The sequence below is a fragment of the Corvus moneduloides genome, chromosome 5 (genome assembly GCF_009650955.1).
Source record: "Corvus moneduloides isolate bCorMon1 chromosome 5, bCorMon1.pri, whole genome shotgun sequence".
NCBI lineage: Eukaryota > Metazoa > Chordata > Aves > Passeriformes > Corvidae > Corvus > Corvus moneduloides.
Genome location: NC_045480.1, coordinates 52,233,914 through 52,252,841, shown reverse-complemented (window position 1 = coordinate 52,252,841; position 18,928 = coordinate 52,233,914). Strand labels below are relative to the sequence as shown.

Below are 18,928 nucleotides of genomic sequence, written 5' to 3'. Positions count from 1 at the left end.
TTAAGTTCATGTGACTTTTCTTTTGGTTTTCAACAAGTTTTTCCTCCCTTCATGCCTTAGCTCATCCTGAATAGTTTTCCAGACTGAACTGAGGATGCTGAGGTCATTCCTGAAGCAGGGATGCCTAGAGCCTCCTATGTCAGGGCCACATTGGGTCCACTCGATTGCAAACATCTAGTGACATGTGTGGGATGACTGTGGGGCCACTCACAGTCATTAGGCCAGACCAGTCCTCTTTGTGTGTGCTGGTGTCCTAACAAAACAGAGCAGCAGCTCCTTTATCACTACCTTCTCCTTCTTGACTCAAGTATCCATGCACAACATACCTGACCTTTACTGCCTGCATGCATTTGTGTCTGTCTCGTGGTTTTGAAGTGGCTGGTAAATATATACTACTCGGCTTCCGCCTTTCTCCAGCCTCAAATCCCACAGGTTTGTTCCCATCCCAAGTTTTCATGCAAGAGAAAAGAATGTTTAGTCTATACCTTGTATTTATGAACTTTATTTTCAGGGGAAGAGGGTGCTTGAACTTCTTTATACAGTGCAGTATTTGTCTTACCACACAGGAAAATAAAAATAAAGCCTGCATTGTACTCAAAACTCTTAATTCTACAAAGAAATGTATGTTTTCCGCTGTTACTAATATTTGAAATCATTAATCCTAGCAGGTTCATTTTTTTGTCTTTTAATTTTCCATTGCCTACTTTGATAGAAGACAATGAGGACAACTAAGTTTTATTTCTGTTTCTGCAAATACCCTCTGAGATGATCAAAAGTGACCAGTCATTGTCATAGCAAGGAAGATGGTCTTGATGGTACACAGAAAAATTAATCTCTGTTTTTGTTCAGAAGTAGGGTGATGTTCTGAGAACAAAAAACTGCAGAGTTGGGGCAATGGGAACATACAGCCTTTTCATTTTAATTACTAAGTCTTTGAAGAGGCTTTGCATCAGTGGGATTGCGGGTGATTGCAAAAACTTCCAAAGAAGATTTTTATTTAAATAAAAAGCCTCAAACAATTTGTAGTCATAAACCAGCATTTTAACCAATAATTGCCCTCCTAGATGCCTATCTTTTCTTTAGCCTCTCCTAAGTGGGACAAGATCTTGTAAAGATACCAACCTTTCCTCCTCATTTTAGTGGTAAATAATCTCTCTCTTTGTTAACATTGAGACTGTTCTCCGATGTACTTTGCAGCATCTGCTCCTTTTTCTGCCCAGTTCTTTTCAAAGCGTTCTTAGAGTCATGGAAATTTTTCCTGTCCAAACAGACCAGATAGAAATCTCTCCTCCAGGAAAGAGTCTTACAGAAACCCTGACTGTTAACAGCCCTCAGCTGGAGCAGAACTGAGACACTGAACTCAGGGAAGCTGCACTAGTTTACACAAAATGAGAGGTCTCAGCAAACATACCTTGTGAAGGCCAGCTCATCTACTCAGTTCACCATTCTGAGTGTAATCAAAAGTTTCAAAACCTAGAGCCTGTAGGCTGAAATTTATTGGGAACAGATGGGGCTAAGCAGCACACACAATTTACCTGTGCACCTAAATACAGTAATATATATTTATAAGCAGAAATGAAGCAGCTGGTCTCCATTTCCTCGCTAATGAAAACACCCTTGGCCTTCCTGAACTCCAGACCTATGCTGCCACAACTACTTGGCCTTCATACACACAAGTCATATCTGTTTGCCTGGGTCATGAAAACCCAGTGTTGCACAAATTCTCGTTAATAATTTTGGCTCTGTCCTGGTTTCGGGTGGGATAGAGTTAATTTTCTAGTAGCAGGTATGGTGCTTTATTTTGGATTTAAGATGAGACTAATGATGGCAGCACACAGCTGTTTCAGGTGTTGATAAGCAGTGTTTATACTGAGTCAAGGACTTTTCAGCTTCTCATCCCACCCTGCCAAGGAGGTTGGGGGTGCATAAAAAGTTGGGAGGGGACACAGCCAGGACAGCTGACCCCAAAAGGGATATTCCATACCATATCCTGTTATGATCAGTATACAAGTGAGGGGGAAAACTGGACAGGGGCTGCTGTGCAGGAACTTTGCAGGTGAACAATTGCACTGTGCATCACTTGTTTTGTATATTCTAATTATTTTGTTGTTATTAATATTACTAGTATTTTCTCTTCCTTTTCTGTCCTATTAAACCATTTTTATCTTGATCCATGAATTTTACTTTTTTTTCTTCTCCCCAGTTCTCTCCCCCATCCCACGGTGCGGGGGCAGAGAGAGCCAGCGGCTGTCTGGTGTTAGCTACCTGCTGGGTTAAGGCACAACAGGCTCCTACAGGAGCTGTCAATTAAATTATGGCAGCAGCTGAAATCTAAAGGTCACATCATCTAATATGAAACAACACAGCATTTGATAAACAGCACAGAGCACAGGTCAGAAGACCTACGGTCGGGCTATTGCCAGGTAAAGCTCTATACTCTCGTAGGTAAGTGCATCTTCCCAAATAATATTTCATAGGCAGTAAGACACTTCCTTAGCAAGAGACTTGCATGAACCTTTAAGCTGGGTTTGTGGGAAGGAAACATGTAAGCTTACATAAGCTATTTCAGTCCAGAAATTCCTTGTGGTTAGTTAATTATATATACTAATAACTTCCCAATGACAGTGTCTGGATGCAGCCTGCACATGCACACAACAAAGCAATGTAATACTGTTCATGCACTACAATGCTCTCAAGCAATGACTCACACTTCAGTGCAAGTTCTCATACTACAGAAAGCTAAGAATTGGGACTTCAGCCTTCCAAAATTAAAGTATTGCATTCAGGAACCCCTGTGATCTCTCTGGAGAGAGTGACTTGCTAAATACTTCGTAGCAACAGCCTTGCAAATCATAGCCACGGATCCCTAGGTGCCTGTAGGATGCTGACTGGGACACAACACTGATCGCAAGTATCACCATGTAGTTTTACACAAATCAAAATATGTTGATGTATCTTAAAATATGGACCATCTAAAAGCAAGGCCAAGGAGCTCCCTTTACACAAACAGGCTTTGTTTATCCCCTCAAGGAGGTAGGGAGTAAAAATAAGAACTCCTGCAAAATATCCTAATGTTATTGCCTATCTCATAAAAAGTATTAGTTGCGGTTTTTATTTTGGGGGGTGGGATCTTGAGAGGTCCATAGCTTGAAGGGGGCAGCATTCATGAAGGAGCCTGGCATAGTTTTGGAGACTGATGATTTTTCCAGAGAGTGCAACAGCCAAAAAATTTGAAAATTGATGCCAACTTTAGCAGGGGAATCCAACTGCAGAACAAGAGGAAAAAATTCCCAAAGTGAATATTTTTTTCCAATTTGCCTTTCTAAATAGTACTTTAGTTACTTTATTTCTTATTTTATTTTAGAGGTTAAAGAACACTTCCAAGTAAACAAAAACTGAAAAATGTTGTCTTTCGCACAACTGCTTTTTAAGGTCTTTGCTTGGTGCAGGGGAAAATGACTAGAGGGATGATCATAAACCTCTTCCTGAACCTTTGAGGCACTTTTCAGAACTGGACAAACCATACACACCGTTCAAATGCCCAAAGATGATTTAGTAGCCTCATGCAACCCCAAATATTCTGCCATAGACAGACAGTTGCTTACTTTTTCTTCCTTCTATTTAAACACAGGTTCAAAGCCTTCCCAGAAAGAAGGGGCCCAGCACACAACACAGTATCATAGGTCCCCCAGCAATCCACTACAAGCCCAGCTCATGGTCACCTTTGGTTTTCCAGCCCTTTGGCCACTTGAATTAGCTGTGTAACCAGCCGCTTCTTAGCGTCTTATGCATGTCTTTCAGGCTTAGTATACAATATACAGACATCCAGACAGATAAAAATAGCAAAACTTTAAGACAAAGAGTATTGGCACTGCAATGACTTTTCCAGTGAAAAATATTCACGGTTGTATTGAGGCAATTGTGCCGTGCCAGTGTGAACGGCATCATTTTGTTAGCTCCAGCATAACTTAATTACATAATTTTCCCAGCTCATGAACATGTCTATATTTACTTTTTTATAATAAAATACAATAATGATTTTTTAAAATAATTTTCAGGCAAAGTAGTGCAAGAGATTAGGAAGGAACATATGGTAAAAGTCATTTTTGACCTATGTTTTATCCTTAAAACCCAAAAGTGGATTCAGTATTAAAATCTAAGCACTCTAAGTATATTATGAAATATTTACAGCTGTTATTACTGCCTGATTTATGTGTGCCAGAGACCAGATTATTCAGGCTGGTTTCACAAGCAGTATGTCAGTAAACAGGATTTTGTTTGGTAATTATATTAAACATGTCCATATAAGCTTTGAATTAATTATAAACCATATTTTACTGTACTTGATAAAAGCACTAAGCAGCAAGAACTAACGATGGCAAAAAGGTCTCCTCTCATTTTCAATAAAGCTTTCCATGTGAAAATCTGTCAACATGAAAAAGTTACTGCTTGTAATTAAAACCAGGCTTTAGTTCAGTAATATGTTTACATGTTATGTTCCAGAAGGGGGAAAAACGCAATTAAATTACTCTCCTTAAACCCTGTGGTTCACAAACACACAATCTGCTCTGGGCACGCTACTGATGTCAGCTCCTTCAGCAAGGAAGACAAAAAAATCAAGCTCAGCCTCATGACACATTTGAGAGTTTTGCACTACTAACACAGTGTGGCAGGAGTGTAAGGGAGCCCTGCAAATATATTCACAGGGTGTTTGCAGTGGGTTAGTGTGCCCACATCAGGCATGTCAGCTGTGCTCCTGTCAGTACTTGCACAAGGCTTTGCTAATGGACAGATAATGACACAGCAGAGGCAGAGGAAGTTACAGCAGTACTTCACCAGACTTGGGAGAGGGTCAGTGAGCGACTAATCATCCCTCTGTTCCAGCTCTCACGTTAACTTTCTAAGCCATCCCTTGCCTGTCTCCACAATGGCTTTATAGCACAAGGTCTATTTTCAAAGCAGACTTCAAAGTGACTTCTCTGAATTAGACCCACTGCCAAAGCAGGTGCTAAACTGTGCTTCTGCGGGTGCCAAGACCACAGTACTGGGACCTCAGCCTGCTGCTTCTTCTGAAGATGAGAAGTTCATCACCTGTAACATTTCTCTATACCAAGCACACACCATTTTTTCACCATCCTTTTCAACCCTCTTTTTGATGCACAGAGATAGGTGAATGCTATTTGCTGTGCCACTGGTTAACTAGAATTTCAGACCATAGGCATACAAACACTATCTTGACACATTTAAAAGTTTTCACACTGCTGTAATGAGACATATTTCCTAAACAGGCAGGAAACAACCTTCTTCCATGGCAACTCAGTGCTCCACATGAGAAAGCATCCTACAGACTTCAACATAAACTTTTCTCAAACAAGGCCATATTATATTTAATGATAAAAAACCAAGCAGATAAGCAGCTCTGTGCTTATTCTGTATTACAGAAGTCTGTACACTGGATTTGTTAATCTAGCTTTAATTCAGAAACCTGATACTCCCTGCTTTTCTTGTATCCATTTTTGTTCCTCATTAATGCAACCAGATGGTGACTTCAGTGTGATTACAATTCTGCCTACTTTAATGTGAACTCTTCATCTTACTATTATCAGATGACATTTGCTTTTCTTAATGTACATAGTTTTAGGAAAAGTACAGAAGTGCTATTGCTGTGTTACATGAAAAATTCCAATATACATTTAGCTGACATAGCATCAGCTGGTGTTTAAACTTGGCTTAGCTAATGGACTTTTAATGTCAGTGGGGTTGTGTGCAGTTACTGGCTATTAGCAGGAATGGGCCCTTTCTATAAAAATCACTTTTCCTCAAGTGTGTTGTTTGAACATTCCTTCCCCTGATTTAGTGACTGTCACCAAATACAAAACAAATGCAAGGACGCCGGAATCTACTGTTATCTTTAAAACCAACTTAACCTCAGCCTGGCCTCTGCAAATGAAATGTGTTCTGCGTTGGTACTAGTGAATACGAAACTTCAAAGACAAAAGACCAAATCTTCCTTGCCTTGCTCCAGTGAGTAAATCCCAAGCAATCCAGTGAAAATAATCAGACAGAAAGTAAATTTGATCACAACACTTTATCTATTAATTTCCCTAAACAATAAAAAGGCAATGAAACCAAGTACTGGTAAAATAAGCTGATCAGTAAAACAAAGCAGATTAATAGTCCACACATAGTCACTTTGTCACTTAAATTAATTTTCTTTGCAAATGTTTCTCATAAATGCAGATTCAAAACTTTACTCTTGAGACCACAAAATGATAGAAATGTTTATAAAGTAAGTAATTAAATTAGACATTTATTTTTTTTTTTTAAGATTTGGAAGGTTTTATCTAATAGCCATGCTTACTACAAAGAATTAATATATAACTTTGGGGGGTGGAGGGAAGAAAAAGATTAATATCAAAATATTTCAGGACAAGCAAAGGACAAAAGTTAGCAGCTGAACAGTTTTGCCTTTTGCAGTGCTTGTGAAAGGCATATGGCACTTCTCATTCTACTGCCTACACCAGGATAACAACTGCTTTTGTTACCAGCTACCAGGCTGCACTTCTGACTCAAAAGTTCAAGCCCATGCTTTAAGTAGCAGAGGTCTTTAGTTCAAAAGTGATTGCTAAGGCAGGAAATTGCCACACATTTGTGTGTAACAGATATTTACGTGAATATCTGCCTACAGTTGGTGACATTTGGCTGTCAGTGTTCTTATCTGAAATACTGTAACAAAATCCAAGAGAAAAAACTTCTACCTGAAAGAACCTTGACAACTTGTTTTCAAGCAAGGCATCGCGTTAATCGCTCTACAGGAAAGAGACACATCGCTATGTGGAAGGAAAATGGAAAGCCCCAAAGTTAATAAAATTATTTAGCTTCAAAAAAAAAACCAAACCTAATCAAAAAAGAAACAACCCCATGAAAAGACTTGCCACCAAGTAAGATGGATCAAGGTCTGTTCATCCTATAGTCTGACTCTACTGTGCCAACATATTTTTAACACAGAAGCAGACCAGCTTCTGACACGTGCTGGCTCTGAAATTAATGAAGCTACATTTGTGGTGGTCATAACCTGGCCTTGTTCCACATAAGTCTATCCTTGGTATAAACACTAGGCATTTAAAAAACAACAAAACTAAAGGAAACTGATAGTGAAGCTGACAGGTCCCAGTACTGAACTTTCTAGCTACAAACTTTCTAGTTACTTAGGAACTAAGAAATTAGGAACTTCCTATTTGCCCTAGTACAGCTATTTTCCATGACGAAGAGAAGGAAAACCTGCACTCATATTCTTGCCAGCAAAGATCTGCTGCATAAGAAGATTGCTGCATTTTGTTTGAGCAAGAGACCAAAAAAATTACCTTCAAAAACTGGTGAGGTAGCAGAAAGGAAGTCCCTCAAGCTAGGTTTGAAATGTCTTCATGAAAAGAATTTATAATGGGGATGATGATTTGTTGAAAAATAGTGCAGCTTTGGGGCCAAAAGCCTTTGAGCAAGAAATACAAGTATTTCATGAGACAATTCAGCAAGATTTCATGTGAACAGCACTTGTAGAAGGGCATAGTCTTCCCCACTTAATCACAGATCCATTCCTTAACCAGACAGAGTTCTAGTTTCCACAATGAACCCTGATTTTCAGATCAAGTGGCCAAATTTAACAGAGGAAACTTTATCTCTTCCTAGTTGAAAGCAACAGAGAATTTTATCCTGTTAACAGAGGTTCAAGCAGCAGAGATTTCTCTGTAGTCTCATCTGAGTGCAGACAACCTGAAATTTCAGTCTGGACACCTCACTCTTTGCCTGTTAGCTCCAGCTATTCACTATTAGTCACGGCCACTCATCTTTTGTATGTGTAGAGCTGCAGAGCAACCAGACAGACACACAAAATTGTGGGAAAATGGAAAGGTGAGACGGACACATCTGTGCTGACTCCCTGAGCAACTGGCAAAACTTAAGAGATATACTAATGAAAGAGAAAATTCATTCAGACTATGGCAGTGTGCACATCTTTGTGAAATTACTCCTGGTAAGTGCCTGCACTTCAGTCAGTGTCGGTAAATCCAGAGCCCATGAGAACAGAAATGAGTCTCGCTCACTATTCTGTCCCACTTACTCCTTGATTTCAGTATGACTGAACTGCAATTAACCTCATTCAGTGAGACTGTATTATTATTTTCACTCAATATGTAAACTTTCCAGTATAAACACACATGTTGGGAGTGGACAAGACAAGCAATGTATTTAAACAATAGATACACCATATCATAAAAGTGGAGCAGTTCACATACCAGGCATTATTTTAGAAAATTATGGCTGGAATACAGCTCTCCAAGAAGCTCTGAATTACTAATAATTCTGTGGTGATCCCTTTTCACTGTCTCATGTGAAATGCAATAAAATCAAGCAAAGAAACACCTGGGGAACAACTATCAGTTCAAACAAGTTTCCAAAACGGCTGCAATAAAGTCAGCCTCTTTTGACAGATCATTCATGGCTCACTTGCACATTTCCTTGTATCTAGCTGATGAAATTCAAGATTTCTCAAACAATTGCATCCAGCACTCCAGGGACCAAGAAAAACCCAAGCTTTCCTTTTTCTCAAAGGATACACTGCTAATCCACTGAGATTAACATTTCAACCTCTCACTCAACATAAGACTGAGAAATAAAGCTACTTTACTTCTTTAAAATAACTAAAAAGGGATTGGCAGGAGCTACCTAACAAGAAAATGCTCAGCTGTTGCCAGGCCAGTGAAATCTATCTGAGCTCCTTAGCATTATTGTTGAAAATGTTACCGCAACAAGAGCAAAAAGATACTGATTTAATTGCCTAGGCAACCTCCTTGCTTTTATGACTCATAAGGCAACAGGGTCCTCTGGAGCACAAGTCGTTCATTCAGATGAATGAAGTACAGTTGAATAACATAGTCCTGAATTGCAGATTAAACGCAAATGAAACAAAACAGCCCAGGACAGTGATCCTTATTCCATTTACAACAGTGCTGCATTCATGCGCTGGATCTGCTTTTCCTCCTTCCAAGTTTGAGGTAACACCGTGGATTTCATTGGGCAAAGCAAATCTTCCAAACTGCCTGCCACCAGAAAGTCAGAGCTTCTAGGAAGCATCCCTGTTCCTGAGCAACAGCATATACTTTGCATTTTCCTTTGTTCTGGTTCAGGCCAGGACAGAGTTAATTTCTGCAGTAGACAGGAGGGGGCATGGCTAGGACCCAGAGGTTATTCTATACCAGCTCACTTCATTTGCCAGAGATGAGGTGAAGGGCTCTCCTCCAAGTCTGGGTGGTGTGGCAGAGGGAGCGGTCAGGCATTGAAGCATTGCTGTGGTCAGGGAGTTTCCGTGTGAATCATTTGCTCTTTCTTGCACCTTCTGTCATCAGTATTGTTACTGTCACCGTACATTTTCTTATGTAATTGCTGTTCCCAGTAAATTGTTCTCAGCTCAACTCATGATCTTTACCTTTTGAGCCTCCAATTCACCATCCCACCTCAGGGGAACGGGAAAAGGGAGGAGGGAGAGAGCGAGCAGCATGTGGTTTGGAAGGTCCCCGTGGGAGAGACTAAATTGGGGAGTACCATTCCTAACCCATGGCATCTTCTATACATATTTCTAGATAACAGCAGATATAAAGAAACCATCAGTGAGACTCGACAAATTTCACATCGAGAAGGTACCTGAGAAATGTAGCATTCCCTCTGTAGCATCCCCTCTTTAGGACAGTAATAAGACAAGAAGAATGGACTGGAGCACCAGAGTCTTGGCTAGTCAGAAGACTTGAGCTCATGTTTTGGTTTCCCTTACACATATGCTCTGCACATGTAGGCAATTCCCCCTAGACCTCTCCACCAAACAGTGATAAATACAGCAAACCTTCAAATCCAGCAAAACAGACATTGAATAACTAAGGCAATGTTACAAGTAAGAACTTCCCATAGCCTCCAGCAACGCAAGCACGTAGCAGAGCTTTGCTAAAGACACAGCTGCAGATATTCCCCACAGGAGGTATTGCGTGCCTCTCCCATCCTGCCTGTGTAGGACTCAAAGGAAAGCCAGAATCTGAGGAGGTGCTGAGGCACTACAGCATCACATACTGACATGGGAGATGTCCCTGCCTTGATGGGACTGTTGGACTGCCATGCAAGCTAGAGCAGCACTGCTTGTATTCGGGGAACAGCAAAGGTACTCACCTAAATTCAGCATTGCCTGACAGTCCCTCGTGGAAATAAGGGCACGTCTGGCACCACTGAGAATCTGGGTCTCCACCTCAATCTGCACCACTGTAAAATCAGTGTGATTTACAAAAAAACCAACCAAACCAAAAGAGCAAGCTCTAGAAAGTGTTGTAAATATATACCTTAACCAGAGCTGACCAGGAACGTAAATGAAATCTAACGGTGAGGTTTTTCACTAGGCTGGTTGGAATACGTGGAAAAATGCAAGTGGAAATGAAAACTGTTGCTGTCAGAAGACTTCACAACTTTTTAACTTCTTCATTTTCACTGAACACCTAACAGATTTTCAAAGAGCATAAATACGAATAGTTTGGGCAGCAGGGTAAATATTCAGGGCTTTACTCACCTTTTCTCTAAAATAACTGAATCTTTTCCTGGTTTTGATTAGGGTTTCTTGCTTTTTTCCCAACCTCCCCATAGCAAATAAACAAAAAGGAATATTTTTCTCTCTTTTTGTTTCCTAAATTTTCCATGTTGATAAAAAGGGCATTTTTAAGTGAGACTATTTTTCATTAAGCTCTTTCTCCCCAGCCCAAACTTTTAGATAATGTGACAGGCTATAAAGGGGCTCCCCAAATCCTGGCGTTTGATCACTTGAGAGGAAATCCCATATTTCCTGCTTAACGTCCATGTGATTTGGGATGGAGTCATAAAAGCAAACAGGAAGTTGTTCTAGTGATGACTACCTAGGGAGAAAGCTATATACAAGCATCTCTGAGGTTACTGAAAGCTGGGAAAACCTCTGGCAGCTCCTGCCCGCTGCTCCCACTCACTGCACCTTACTTGCGCCTGTTGTTTGTACAAGCAGAGCCAACCTCGAGGAAAACAACTGGAACACAGCTACAGTTTGGGGCTTCCGTTTAGCTGCTCCAGCTAGTGTGCACACAGTGTTATGCTACATCCTCACCCTAGAGAGAGAAATCTAAACACAATAACCACAATGGATGTTCTGCAAAATGCTTAACCAAACTTATCATGAACCCAACAACAATACTCAATAAATCACCTCCCCACCACAGCAGTGGAGTTCGGGGCTGGAGTACCTACAAATGACCCCATTAAATTAAGCACAGGGGAATAAAATATGTTCAAAATCAAGGGGAATTTTGTTGTTCCTGCTTGTTCTGTGTAAAGTTCTTTATAACCATTTCCCTTTTTAGCATAATTTCAAATGCTTGCTTGCAAATGATGCAAATCAAGTGTTTCTTTGAATACAGTTTGCCTCCCAGAAGACTTAATAACATTTCCTTCAGATTGCCTCTTGGATAACGTTATGACAGAAAGATCCAGGGGCGCCTGCTCCTGAGACTGGACTCTACTGAGCACACACAATAAATCACTTAAAACACCACCATTCCTTCAGCCCTTGGAAGCAGCCGGCACTGAGCTGTGCCTCTGCACAACATTATCCTGACGCTGTGCTGATGGAGGTTATGGCCAACTGGAAAACCACAGCTCGTCTCTGACTCCTTTCCTTTGATTCTTGACTTGTACTAGAGAAGCTGGTTTGTACCTCCAAGCTGAATGCACAGCAGAGCTGGCTAATGCAAATGACAGACACTGTAGTTACTGTTTCACTGGCACCGGTGCCAAGATCGCTGCCTGCTAGACTTGAATACCTCCACTGGGTGGCTAACAAGACGTGCACTTCACAAACCAGCACAGCCCTCTTCCCCACCCTAAAGGGAGGAAAGGAAAGACAGTGCCATTTTTTCCTAAAGGGACGTACAGACGGTTATATGAAATATATTACATAGGCAGAGCATCCATGGTTACACTTTTATTTCAAAGATAGCCTCCAGTAACATGTTTTCAATGACAAACCAAGTCTGAGACTCACATTGAGCCCAATCCTCTGACTAAATCACAGCAAACTGTTCACTACTCAGAGCAATGCAAACTTACCCAGGAACTCCCCTTTGCACCAGCAATTCAAACATATTTTTCTTATGAGATGCAAAAGTAATTTTTTTGCCTTTTTGTAGAAAACGTATCCAGAACCGATTCCTCAAAAGTCTAATGACGTAAAATCCAGAAAGAACCAGAAATCGAGAAATACAGCCATACACTATAAAACAAGTTACTAAAAACAAGATTGCTTTGCTGGTAGCATGACATAAATGTGGCTTTGCTTTTTGAAGTATAACTATCCTTTGTATCCTACTTATGCACAAAATTCTAGACATATACTGTACAGAAACACACAGCTGTTGTCCTATTCAGCCTGGGCTTCTCTTACTTTCCATAGGAACTGATTTGCTTTGTATCCTATTGAACTGAGCTGGGTAGACTGTGCCTCAAAACACCTCTCTTCTACTTGCATAAAAATCAAGATATTTACCTGGAAATGTCTAATAAATATAACACACATTTTCTCCTTTCCTACTGCACAGACCAGCTATGGAACTGATTTGCCTGGCATTGGCACAGAGTTATATTCCTGTTTTCAGATGTACTGTATTTGGAAAATTAAATTAGGAAAATCTTTTTAATTTGGTTAAGGCTGCTTCCTGTTTCTGAATTTGGATGTCACACACAAAGCAAGTCCCAAAATATAGTGAATTACTGGGGTTTAAGACCATTACCAAAGAAAAATAAAGTTGTGTGGTGAACGATCCATGTAAAATGATTAAGTGCAAACATGCACAACAACTGTGGAAATGTTTAGATGCACTCTGGCATTCTTACTGTACAGAGAAATAAGTGACACTGACAGTAATGCTGAAGAGCCATCAGGAGGAGCCTGTATGTGATCTATATATTTTTTTCGTAACTATTGCAACCAGCTGCTAAAGCCTGGAGCCAGAGGAAGAAGAGCTCAGATTCTGACTCCCATGTTCCCAGGGAGGAATCTCTCCTCTATGCACAGATTCATCCACTTAATTTTAATCCTGCTTAAATTGCACCTCTGTCAGCAAAGGAAACACAGTGGCTGCTTTGCTTTCAGCAAAGAGTGCTGCAGTACTAAAATGCTACTCAGAACCAGTACAGGCTACCACATCCAGCTCAAGCTTGTCAGCATCATTGAAATCTACTACAGTGCATCCCTTTAAAACAGATTAATGTTCCAAAGGGCCTTATCCATTCACAACAAAATACTACTTGGCTCTTGCTTTATTAATACAAATACTACACCCACATGATCAAGTACAAGAGGTCCACTGCCGCATCAAGATAATTAAGTCCTTTCCCCGCCTTTTTTCAACAAGATGTGTTTAGGTATTTAATTAGGAAATGCATCCCCAAAAGGTTAGTACATTCACATGTTATATTTCACTTTTTCCACACTAAGCATTTTCAAACTGCTGCTGTTGCTAATACAGACTATGCTGGGGCAAGACAAGTATCTGCACATACGGCTCTTTTACAGCTTTCTTTTTAAATTATCACTTTGATTAAATCAGGTTTGAGGGGTTAAGCATGAAAAATGCACTCTTTTATTGTAAAGGAAAAAAATGAAACACAGCCTTATTAATATGTAGTCTATTTAGCTTTTCTACCATCTCTTAAAACTTCGTTATTAACCCCAAAAGCTGTCTGAACCATGCTTGTCACTACAGATAGATAGCCTGACCCTCCCTTTCATCCCACCTCCACAACAGAAAGGTGGGAGCCACAGGGTAAGTGGATAACAGTTTGGGAGGTGGGAAGTGTGGGGGCTGCAGGGAAGCACAGCAGCTGAAGCCCAGTCTCTGCTGACTGAAGAGCCAAAGGAAAAGTTGCTCTTACAGAGGTGGCACTGAAATGCCCAGCAGGGGCACAGTTTGTGACATTTGAATTCTCATTCTGATGAAGCTTATCATAGAGTTATAATAAATGCAGTGAATGCCAGATCAGAGTTGATTCTGGCTTGATAATCACTCTGGCCCCATTCACACCACTTTGAGAATTAAGGGCTGTCTCTACCATTGCAGCCATTTCCTGTTCTCTCCTGATAACAGCGGAAAAATACTTAGCTTCGGATAAGAAGATAAGAAATACTAATAAAACAAAAAGTGTATTTAGGTCTGCTGAGAAGCTCACAGGAGGATGCCGAGATGCAGTGATAATCAATCTGCCAGGGAGTGAGGGGGGTTGGTCCACCAACCCCTCAGTTAACAAATTCATTTTCTACAAGGCAATGGAAAAGGAAGGTATGAAAGCACGAGTCCCAGGAATGCTCACAGCTTTCTTAGCCTGCTTCAAAAGCTAAAGATAGTTGGGGAATTGAGATGAAACATATATGTTTTTGAAATGTATAAATAGAATAGAGAGAAAACTTTGCCTGGTGCTATATGATGAGGAAACTTCCTGAAGAGGGCACAGTTAAACTTTTGATTCATTGCCTCACTGAAGCACCACGTACACATACACACATCCATGAAGATCCCCACTGCACACACCAATCAGAAAATCCCTCAGCCCTGGGAAAAATGCCAAAACCAGGTCTGCACCCAAATTCTCTGCCTGGTCCTAGCAATAAAAATAAAAGTATACATAGAAAAACAAGTCCAAGACAAATAGCTATATCCCAACCAGATTCCCTGGATTTTTCACTCTGCTGTGGAAGTTTATCACACATCACACATTGGGAAATGTTGCTGAAGAGCTCTCCACTCCTTTCTGGATAGGTGAGCACACCTGTGTCCTGTGGCAGATCCCACAAGTGTGTTGCCCTTTGCAGCGTAGGAACAGGGGGCCTGGATCCTCTGCCCTCGTGGCATTTCTGTCACACAGCATTGTGTCACAGAGTGTAAGTGTGGAAAGGAGAAACCATCTGAGAGTGCGAGGTATGAGCCCTGTGGCACAGAGATGACCACTCTGGAAGAGCCAAACATGGGGGGGGGGAGGGGGGTCCTCTCTTCCCTGCTCAGGCCATCTGTCATGCAAAACTCCCATGTCCTGCCAGCAGAGCAGGCTCCTTTCCACTCCAGGTCCAGCTACCTGAGAGGAGCTTTCTTCTCCAACACCCCCTGACACGATATATCTATATCTACACAAACTGATATATACCCACTGACATGTAGGTCTACATGCATATGGTACTATAAAAACCCCTAAATACAAAATACCAAACCTGTCCTATCTTGAACATGAAACTGACCAGTGAAAGGAAACGGAATGGAAGACACAGATTAAATGTGCCACGGTGCATAAGGGATTTTTGTACTCTCGTTCTCTGCTACTCCCTTTTCATGGCCAGATATCTGATCTTCCTGTGATATAAATTAGCAAAGGAACATGACTCTGAGGGGATGGAGTAAGTATCATCAGGAAATGGATTAGCACTATTACATGTACAGACACGGTGTTCAGTGCACCCAGCCCACCAGCTGCAAACCTACAGCTCCGTGCCTGGGAGAGCCCACAGAAAGCCTGCCAGGGGCATGGGGAGTCAGAGCAACCAGCACTGCTCTCCTGTCAAAAAGGCCACAGAGGAATGCACTTTGTAATGGCTGGGTGAGAGCACAGGGTCAGATCTGTGCAGTTTTCACAAGTGCCTCTCCACAGACATGATGTGGGGAAAACCAAGCATTCTTACACTTGTATTATGCTAGCAACTCCAAATCAAAAGTTTGGTGCATGTTATTACTTCTTGGTTACATATATGGGGAAAATAAACAAAGAAGCTTCTAAAATTCCTTTTCTCTTGTTAGTCATATAACTGGGAGTTCCAAGTGCTTTAACGAACCCGCACATCCTTGCTTGTATGCAGCTCTGCCCACATGCAGCAGCAACCTCTCTCTTTCTCTCTCCTGTGTTCCACAAAAGCAACACATTTCCACATTAGGTCTAACTCCCGGAAAGAAAGAAGAGAAGCACCGAGAAAGTTTGTCCAGCATCAGCTCGCAGGAGAAAAAGCCTCCTACTGCGGCTGTCAGCCGGGTGGGTGCCACACCGAGCCAGGGCTCTTTGTGATGCTCTCAAACACCCCTAAACACGCACTGAGAAGCAAGATATTGCCACTTGGAAAGGGGAATTTATACAAGGGCTACAGGGAAGGCAGATCGAGATGTACTCCATAATCCCCGACACGGGAGGGGAAACAAAATCTCTAAACATAAACACAGAAAGACGGTAACTCCCTTCGGGTGTATCATGTTTTAGGCAGGAAGAAGGAGGGCGTGGGGGGCTTTGGGGGGTTCAAGACTGACCGGCGATTGCAGAGCTCCAGGGTACGACTGTGCCGCTGCGGAGGGACCCCCGCCCCGCACCTGCCTTTCCCACGCACCTTGCCAGCCCTCCGGGGCGCACCGGCGCCGCTCTCCCGCCCCGGAGGGCGCCGGCGGGGCTCCTTTAGCCCGAACTTCCCCTCCGCTCCCCATGCTCCATTTGAGGACGGAGTGCAGGCAAACGCCTGTCCCGGCCAGGCTCAGCACCTACAGACCCGACCTGGCCGGTGCGACCGGACGCCCTGGACCCCGGTGGGGGTCGTGCATGCGGGGAATTGCACATACAAATACAGGAAAAAAGATAATCACGGCATAAATTCGCATTTCTAGCCCGCACCTGGCGGACGTCCCAACCCCTCTCCATCCATCCATCCATCCATCCATCCATCCATCCATCCATCCATCCATCCATCGCCTTACCTTGCGCCGCGGAGCCGGGGCGGCTGGCCCCCAGGACGGCCAGGGCAGGGAGCACCACCGTCTGCAGCAGGTATCCCAGTCCCAGCCCGCAGCGGGCCGCTGTCCCCTCCAGCCCCTTCCCCATGGCCGGGGCAGCGGGGGAGTCGCGCACAGCCGCGGAGCCTTCCTGTGCCGCCTCTGCCGACCCCGTCCCACCTCCGGGCGCGGAGCGGCGTGGAGCCCCCGCCAGGCGCTCAGGCTGCGCGGAGGGCGGCGGGGCGAGGGGCTGCGCTCGGACCGGGCGGGCAGAGGCGCTGCATGGCCCCGCGGAGGGGCGCGGAGCCGGCGGAGCGCTGCTTTCTTCCCGCGGGCGGCTCGGCGCGGCTGCCTCCACCCCGGGGGTGGGCGGGGGCCGGGGCCGGGGCCGGGGCTGGGGAGAGGGGGCTGCGCCGGCCGCCTGCGATAAAATGCGAGCCGGAGCGAGCAGCAGACCCAGAGGGAAGGGGGCGGGGGAGGCTGGGAGCCACCCGCCGCAGAACCGGCCCCCTTTCGCCTCCTCCGCCCGGGCCCCCTGCGCGCACACCCGCGGGCACAGGCGCACGCAGATGTTGGTGCGCACACGTGCGCGCCCGCACACGCACCAACACACGCTCGCACCCCCGCCCCAGCCCACCCGGGCAGGGCAGCTGGGACCAGGCGCGGGAGCCGGGGCTGCGCTGGCTGGACCCCGCCAAACCCGTGGCTCTCGCGTCCCCAGACTGTCCCCGTGGGCCTGACACCGCCACACACGTCTCCAGGGCTCTGGGCGACCAGGAGCATCTTTAGGGAGCCATCAAATGCAGGATCGGGGAGCCCCACGCCGGACGGGGGATACCAGTCTGCTCCCACAAGCAGCAGGGCAGGGGGGGAGGTCGCACCAGGAGAGCTGCTGGAGAATCCACTATCTCTGGGGAGCATCTCCCCGTTTGCTCTCCAGGGCCTCTCTCTTAAGGCTGGGGTCACTCCCTTCCAGCCCTTACCCTTCCACTCTCCTTGCACCCGCAAAAAGCTGTCCCCTGGCCTCTGACTTCACCACGTGCCCATCAAATCTCACTCAGAAGGATAGCGGTGCCCACACCTCAGGTTCATTGCTCAGCCAGGGCTTGGTCAGGTGTTACTGTTGCTTTCTATGACTTCCCCCCCCCCCCCCCCTTGGTTGGTTTGTCTGTTTGGTTTTTGGGTTTGGGGGGTTTTATGTTTGGTTTGGGGTTTTCTTTTTTAAGTTGCCCTTCCCTTTGCAGAGCCAAGGTGGGCTGTCTGCAACCATGACAGACCTCACACACACCAGGTGTGCCGATGCCAGGGACTATAGCCTCGGAACTGTCCCTACGCCACGGTACTCCAGAGAGAGTTGCTTTCTCCAGCCCAGAAGTTCCCTCAAGCAGGGCTGCGTGCGAGGCAAGGAGCACTGTTTTCCTGGGAGGCGTGGCTGGGATCTTCCCAGTCACTCTGGTTTTGCGTTCCCTTCCCTGCCCCTCCCACACAGGAAAACAGTTACCAGCCTTGCTAATGCTGCAGGAGGGCTTCCCGGGGGCCAGTGGAGCTGCCTGCCTCCAGGGAGACTCTGTCCCACCTGCCCCCTGACTTTAATGTCCTTCCTAGGGAATTACACGGACTGTTCCCATCTCATGGTCTAGCGGGACAGCATTTTTCATTTTTTTCTCCTCAACAGCAGCTGACATAAAGCTACAGTGTGACAGGAAAGCAAAGAGCAAAGTCCTTTTTTTTTTTCTTCTTTTTTTTTTTTTTTCTTTGTACAGGCAAAGAGCAAAGAAATGGGGCAGTTTTTTTTCTGGGCATGCCTGGAAGGTGCCCCAAGTAGGCTGTGTTTCAAGTCCAACAGGCTGGTTTTTACCCTATAACCCTCAGTGATACTCTCCAACTGGAGCACTCCACCTTTCCGTCTCTCTGTTCTACATCTTTTAAGGGGGCGAGTCCCATCTGCTTCAAACAATACAGCACAGGCTAGGAGATACTAAGGCTCCAACAAAATCTGTGATTTAAGTTCCTGAGGCTGTGAGGCTTTTCCTTAGGTGAAAAGGAAACTCTCAACTTGTAACCACATTCGAAGAAAAATGTGAGTC

The 18,928-nt window shown here is 44.1% G+C and overlaps 1 protein-coding gene across 2 annotated transcripts in view; it reads right to left on the bottom strand.

Annotated features, from left to right (window-relative positions):
• Positions 1–17,177, bottom strand: part of UNC5C (unc-5 netrin receptor C) — a 253,839-nt gene extending 236,662 nt beyond the window's left edge. The window contains exon 1 of one of the 2 annotated variants that reach the window (XM_032109034.1): positions 16,827–17,177. In XM_032109034.1, the coding sequence (XP_031964925.1) occupies positions 16,827–16,950 (124 nt within the window). In that variant the 5' untranslated portion in view covers positions 16,951–17,177. The remainder of the gene's footprint in view (positions 1–16,826) is intronic. The other variant, XM_032109035.1, reaches the window with a different exon arrangement.
• Between the last annotated feature and the right edge of the window lie 1,751 nt (positions 17,178–18,928).